The sequence below is a fragment of the Miscanthus floridulus genome, chromosome 9 (assembly GCF_019320115.1).
Source record: "Miscanthus floridulus cultivar M001 chromosome 9, ASM1932011v1, whole genome shotgun sequence".
In the NCBI taxonomy this organism is placed as follows: Eukaryota; Viridiplantae; Streptophyta; class Magnoliopsida; order Poales; family Poaceae; genus Miscanthus; species Miscanthus floridulus.
The window spans coordinates 87,427,924-87,434,890 of record NC_089588.1 but is presented as its reverse complement, the minus strand read 5'-3'; the positions used below and the strand labels follow the sequence as shown (position 1 = coordinate 87,434,890).

At 42.5% G+C, this 6,967-nt stretch overlaps 2 protein-coding genes across 2 annotated transcripts; both read left to right on the top strand.

Moving 5' to 3' along the window:
• Positions 1 to 2,285: 2,285 nt before the first annotated feature.
• Positions 2,286 to 4,176, top strand: LOC136480233 (protein FAR1-RELATED SEQUENCE 5-like). The gene is made up of 2 exons (XM_066477838.1): positions 2,286 to 4,052; positions 4,141 to 4,176. The coding sequence occupies exons 1-2, from the start codon at positions 2,286 to 2,288 to the stop codon at positions 4,174 to 4,176; spliced, it is 1,803 nt and encodes a 600-aa protein (XP_066333935.1).
• Positions 4,177 to 4,476: 300 nt separating this feature from the next.
• Positions 4,477 to 6,732, top strand: LOC136482326 (F-box/LRR-repeat protein 3-like). Its single transcript, XM_066479537.1, is given in 7 exon segments — positions 4,477 to 4,598; positions 4,688 to 5,081; positions 5,155 to 5,284; positions 5,361 to 5,655; positions 5,748 to 5,945; positions 5,947 to 6,000; positions 6,338 to 6,732. Coding segments are annotated over 6 exon segments (1,119 nt in total). The 5' UTR covers positions 4,477 to 4,598; positions 4,688 to 4,699; the 3' UTR covers positions 6,398 to 6,732.
• Positions 6,733 to 6,967: the final 235 nt, after the last annotated feature.

The window sequence follows — 6,967 nt, the reverse complement described above, 5'->3', positions numbered from 1 at the left end:
TGCTGCTAACTTCTTCACAAATCTATTCCTTATGAGTGAGTTGATTGGACTTGCTAGTATGCTAACATTTTTCTGGTGGCATGTTTATACTTGTAATAAGATATTCTTTCGAATATGTCTTTCAGTCTTTGTGCTACATTGCCGCAATGCATCGAAAAAACTGAACCAATAATTGATGGTTTTTAACATTTGGATGCAGAACGTTGAATATGACTTAGTTTTTGCATTGCATATAAAGTGTTGCAGTAGATGTGTTTGCATTAATGGAAAGGAAAACTATGATACTAATATACATCATTTGCTGACTTAGCCAATTGGTTGCATTTTTTATACAGTTTTGTCATGCCTTGGGCATAGCAGGTATGTTAGTCCATATGCATGACAAATGCCCCAAAATATTACTGTAAAATCATTTGTCAAGCCACATTAATCCAATAAAATAGGTTGTATAACTGATGCTATTTGGGTGACTGAACAAGTCATGTCACAATTTTATCTTGATATTCTTCAAATTTATCTTGACCTTGAAACATATAAGGATGTGTACTAGTTTCATTTATTTGGGAAAAAAAATCCAAACCGATGTCTGCACTAGTGGGTACAGCGTTACCACCTACCAGTGCCCACCTGATGGACCAGTTGTAACTTGGCTGGTTACTTTTGGTTTCTGTAGCCATTCCTGATTGGTTTTTAAAATATTAGTGTTAGCTGTTGGCTACCCATGGTGATTAAAGTTCATGAAGTTCTTATGTAGATGTAATGGTGATTATTTGCCATTTGTATATTCTGACTCATTGATTAAGTGCTTCATGTCATGTTCTTATTCTAGTAGGATGAAATCTTGTCAGAAGATTCATCCAGAAGTTAGCTTTGGCCCTGTTTGAGAATGCTTATCTGAGAGTCGGTTTTAATCTGATCAGAATTTTCTGATAAGCTGCGGTCTAATAAATCTACAGTCTGAAAAATCTAGGTGTTTGGCAATCCTGATAGTTGTCGATAGATTCTCTATCATGAATGTAAAATGACTTATATGCCTCTAGGCTGGTAATAGATTATTTGTTGATTGATGAATGAGTGAAAGCAACTATGACAAAAAAATTAATTATTGTACCATATAATTTGGATAGAAGTTCAAATGAATAATGGATGAGTTGACATCGTTACCATATATGGGGTCCACTATAATACAATAAAAAAATCAACCTTATCCCAACTGCCGGTTCTCACCACCGATCTCCATGGTCGCAGCGACGAGTTCTCACTTCTGTTCTTCTCCCCAGCGGCAAATCACTCATTTTCTTTCTCATCCAAATCTGATTCTTCAGCAAAAATTCCACCTAGATCAAACGCAGTACCACAGCTTCCTCCACCATGGTCTGTTACAGGGCGGCGGCAGCTCCGATTTTCGGCGGCGACGACATCCAGGAAGGAGGCACAACTCTTGTAGACATCAGATTCCGCAGCTTCGTTGATCTCCTCAGCAGGTTTGTCAACGACGGAGCCACGTATTGGCCATAGAGGGCTCTGGCCCCCCCTTGCCCCGTAAAAAAGAGAGGATATATGCTGCAGATGTGCAAGTCCGCTAGCTAATTTAGCCCACCAGGTGATTGGCCACGTGCAAGTCTGCACTTGGGAGTTGGGACCTGGGCCCTGGCATCAGTCAACATGAGCAAAATAATCCACGGAGTGACCGAGACGGCGGAGGCGACGAGCCGATAGCCGAAGGTCGGAGCACCTGGAGCTGTCGATGCCTCGAGCTGGAGTCCTTGGCGGCGGCAGCGGCGGCCTTCCTTGACTCGCTCGTCGGCGGTCGGCATATAAACATAGGCTGCTGTTTTAGAACATGGCAGGCTGCTGAAATTTGAAACTTCAAGTGCAAAGTGAATTTCAATAATGAAAACCTGTGCATCCTAATGAAAGCTTCATTTTTCAGGAGGAAATGTCGGATGATGATTCTTTGCTGGAGTACAGTGAAATTGTTATGAAGATGTTTGGCAGTGAGGACGACGGATTTGAGTTTTATAACAACTACGCTTATGAGAAAGGATTTAGTGTGAGAAAGGAATACTGCGAGTGGGACAACGGCCACAATGAGAGGACCCTTCGGAAGTTTGTTTGCAGCTGTGAAGGTTTCCGCGCAGAGAAGGAGGTGAGGAGGGAGATCAAGAAGCGGAGGCCGCAGGAATATCACTCGTCGTGGATGCCGTGCTCAACTTGTGATTGCACAGGATCCAAACACAGAGCAATGGTATGTGAAGGATTTCATCGACGAGCACAACCATCCGATGACGGAACCAGACCTTGCTTGCTTTCTGCGTTCACATAGAAGAATCAGCGATGATCAGAAAGCAGAGATTGTGCAGTTGCAGATTTCTGGGATCCGCAAACACCAGATAATGGATATTATGGTTAGGCGGTACGGTGGGTATGATAAGGTTGGATTTACATCAAGGGACCTTTACAATTTCTGCCATCGCAACAAGGCGGAGACACTTTCCGGTGGTGATGCTCGAACAATCATCAGTTACATGATAGAATCGAAACGTAGAGATCCTGATTTCTTTTTCCAGTACAAGACTGATGGGAGAGGGCACCTGACGAGACTGCTCTGGTGTGACTTTCAATGTCAGATGGATTATAGAGCGTTTGGTGATGTCGTCGTGTTTGATGGCACGTACAAAATGAATCGATACAACCTGACCCTTGTTCCTTTTGTTGGGGTGAATCACCATAAAAGCACGGTTCTTTTTGCCTGTGGAATTCTTTCTCACGAGGATACTGAGTCGTATGTGTGGCTGCTTAGGTCATTCTGTGATGCCATGATTCAGAAGCATCCGGTTTCTGTGATCACCGATGGAGACCGTGCTATGCAGAAAGCAATCAGTATTGTGTGGCCGAATTCATCGCATAGGCTATGCGTATGGCATATTGAGGTGTGCATTGCGCGTAATCTTCACACCCAGGATCTGAAGGATAAGGTTAGGGGTTTTCTTTATGATCGTTGCTCCATAGAAAAAACTGAGAGGAAATGGATAGCATTCTTGGCAAAGGAGAAAGTTACAGATAAGGACTCGTGGCTGTACCAGATGTATGAGATGAGGGAAATCTGGTGTGCGGCGTATCATGCTGGTAAGTGCTACTTAGGACTGAGGAGCAACCAGCGTAGTGAGAGCCTACACTCTAGGATTCAGTTTAATCTAGATCGGAAAATGACACTGTTAGAGCTGATACAGCACGTTGACCACTGTCTTTCAAAGTTGCGCAGTAATGAAGCGTATCTGGACTTTCAAGCAAGTTCTAAGCCATGCTTACAACCATATGCTTCAACTATTGAGAAAGAGGCTGCGAATTTGTTCACACCAAGTGTTTATTTTGCTGATGTGCAGTACAGCGTAAAAGCAGCCGATAAGTGTTATTGGATTGAGACTGTAGATGGCTATGATATTGTTGAGTATATTGTTGGAAGGGTTGATAAAGGAGACAAACAATACTATGTGAAATGTGAGATATGCGTTGTTGAACGCAAGCTGAAGGAAATTTCTTGTTCTTGTCTAAAGTTACAGTCCCTTGGAACCCCATGCTCACACATCTTCTTTGTATTGGGTCGTCGAGGAGAACACAAGCTTCCAGACTGCTGTGTTTTGGAAAGGTGGACGAGGGGGGCCAAGCGTGGATTTCCTCCTATAAGGAAGAGCGCCATGTATGACTATTCCGATAGCCTACAGAGGTACCATGAGCTACACAATATCAGTCAAACGGCATCCTTCATAGCATCTCAATCACTTGAAGCATATGGGCGGCTGAAACGCGTTCTTCATGAGGAAGCTGCTATGATCCCTCTAAATGGAGGAGAGAACGGAGGCAAGAGGTTTGGTCCTGTGCTGCCGCAAGCCCTAGATGTTGATTCTATAGATGTCTTTGATCCCATACATGTGCCTGGCAGAGGGGCCCCAAAGAAAAAGTTGAAGTCAGTTTCAGATAAATCTAAGAAGAAATGTACCCTGTGTAAGGGTGAGGGTCACAATCGGCGAACATGCTCCAAGAGAGAAGAGGTAAGCTAAGTGTAATGTTCATCAAAGCTGAAAACTGGCTGTCTGTGAGGCATGTGTACTTATGGGTAATGTTCCTCTTCATTTGTAGGAAACAATGCTCCCTGAGGATGTGCCGGATATATGATTTGCCAAAGGTAACTAAAGTGGCCTAGTCTTGTGTAAACACTACACTGTTTAGCACATTTGCTTTCCTTGTCATGTGAAACCCATACCCTTGCTGTTTTTGTTGATTTATACTTGTTACTAGCAATCACACATCACCTTCATTTGAAACACTGGTAGTATTTTGATCTGCTTGGTCACTGTTAGGTTCTGAATTCTGCTGATACCTTGTATGAACTAGTCAACTGACTAAAATATGTATTTTTTCATAATTCACAAAAGAAATTGTTTGATAGTAGCTCCGCTTATGACTGAACTCGCATGCTTGCACTGTTGCAGGTGCTTGATCTGTCTCAGTGTCAGAATATCACTGATGTGGGAGTTTCAGCCATACTGAAGTCGGTACCCAATCTATTGGAACTAGATCTTTCATACTGCTGTCCTGTAAGTAGCCAACCATCTAGTCAGTATTATTCTATCACCTGGGCATAACTTGAGCCCTCACAGCTTAACTTACATCCTTTGTGTATCAGGTTACTCCTTCTATGGTGAGAAGCTTACAGAAGATTCCTAAACTGCGGACCCTGAAGCTGGAAGGCTGCAAATTCATAGCTGATGGACTAAAAGCTATTGGAACCTCTTGTGTTTCTTTAAGGGAGTTAAGCTTGAGCAAGTGCTCTGGAGTGACGGATACAGAACTCTCTTTTGCGGTGTCAAGACTAAAGAACCTGCTGAAGCTGGACATTACTTGTTGCCGCAATATCACTGATGTTTCACTAGCGGCCATAACTAGTTCATGCACTTCCCTCGTCTCTCTGAGGATGGAGTCTTGTAGCCATGTTTCCAGTGGAGCACTCCAACTGATCGGGAAGCACTGTTCTCACTTGGAAGAGTTGGACCTTACTGACAGTGATTTGGATGGTGAAGGTACTTACTGAACTGGGTACTGAATTATTCTTTGCCAGATGAACATAAAGTTGACCCTGGATATATTGTGTAGGATTGAAAGCTCTTGCCAGATGCAGCAAACTTTCAAGTCTAAAAATTGGAATTTGCTTGAAGATTAGCGATGAAGGTCTTACCCACATTGGAAGGTCTTGCCCAAAACTCCGCGACATTGATCTGTACAGGTAATTATTAGACATGCCTTATGGTTTTCTTTATTTGGTTCTTTGTCAGTAAACTAACTTATATTTTCTGTTTCAGGTTTGGAGGCCTTAGTGATGATGGAATTATTCAAATTGCACAGGGTTGTCCAATGCTAGAGTGTATCAATCTATCCTACTGTACAGAAATAACAGACAGTTCACTGATATCACTTTCAAAATGCGCAAAGCTGAATACTCTGGAGATTCGTGGCTGCCCCATGATTACATCCACTGGGCTCTCAGAAATAGCGATGGGGTGCAGGCTACTTTCCAAGCTTGATATTAAGAAATGCTTTGATATTAATGATGTGGGAATGCTTTACCTTTCCCAGTTCTCTCATAGCCTCCGTCAGGTATTATCCTTTTCTCCTGTAACTGTAACTAGAATCTGATGGTACCATGTATGTTCTGCAATTGTGATAATACCATCTATGTCTCATCACAGATAAACTTGTCGTATTGTTCAGTCACCGATATCGGACTTCTGTCCCTTTCTAGCATATCCGGCTTGCAGAACATGACCATCGTCCATTTAGCGGGTATAACGCCGAATGGCGTGACAGCTACTCTTATGGTTTGTGGTTGTTTGACGAAAGTGAAGCTTCATGAAGCATTCAAATCCATGATGCCGCCTCATATGATAAAAAAATATCGAGGCACGAGGGTGTGTTTTCCAGTGGATCGATAAACCATTTAAGGTATTGTATTGCTCCCCTGGTTGCTTTACACAGCGTTAAACCCTTGCGACCAAGTCGTATAGGCGTCTTGCCCGATTTGCTACTTGAGAACACTACATAATTTGCCTCAGAAAAGTTGTGGTTCTAGCCAAATCTAAATGCAATGCTGTTTTTTGTACTTTCAGTATTTTTCCTATGCTTCAAAACACAAAAATCATGACTTGCTTATGCATGGTGTTTAAAAAAATCCCTAAAGAGGATAGCACAGTTGTCTTATATCTGTTGAGTGGATTTGTTGTTACTAGAATTACAATCATGCAAAAGTCAAGCATCTAATAACATGTGTGGCCTTGTGCAGGTTGAGGTGGAACCTTGTGATGTATGGAAGCAACAGTCCCAAGATGTGCTTGTACGATGAGAAGACCTGAAGTGTAGCTATTGTGGAAACCAGGTCATGCATCCTGTAGATGGGATGGGTTCTGTTTGGTATCCAGAAGTGAAGCCTGAAGAACAACTCAATTTTGTACTGTAATCGGTGGGGTACCATGGTGATATGCCGACTTTGAGTAGTAGTGTATATCCTGATGTTGTATACTACTAGATGGGTAGATCCAATCCCAACTCACCCTCAATCTCACATTTGTTTGGTGAGGTGATCATATGCCTGGGAGTAAATTAAATTTCAGTGGAGCACAGCTAGGAAGTTGCTGTATAGAATATTAGCATGTAAGATGAAGGGAAGATATTGATACGGAAGAGATGGTTTTGGTTGATAATAAAATGGTTTTGAAATTTAGTGCGACAGATATGCGTTGCAGTGCCTGTGTTTGTTGGCTGTTGCATTCATATTTGTGATTATTGCATTGCATCTATCTGCTCGGTTTGGGATGCAAGAACAGAATGAAGGATACTGGTGATCTCTGCCTGTCTATGGTGCTCGAGTTAAGTGGCTTGCCGGTTGCATACGCCATACAGGATCTGGTCGGTC

What these genes read in the sequence shown, in the direction of transcription:
- LOC136480233 (XM_066477838.1), top strand. Translation starts at nt 2,286, where the DNA reads ATGACGGAACCAGACCTTGCTTGCTTTCTGCGTTCACATAGAAGAATC. An exon ending in CATGCTCCAAGAGAGAAGAG is followed by an intron (nt 4,053 to 4,140) that starts GTAAGCTAAGTG and finishes CTTCATTTGTAG; the next exon opens with GAAACAATGCTCCCTGAGGA.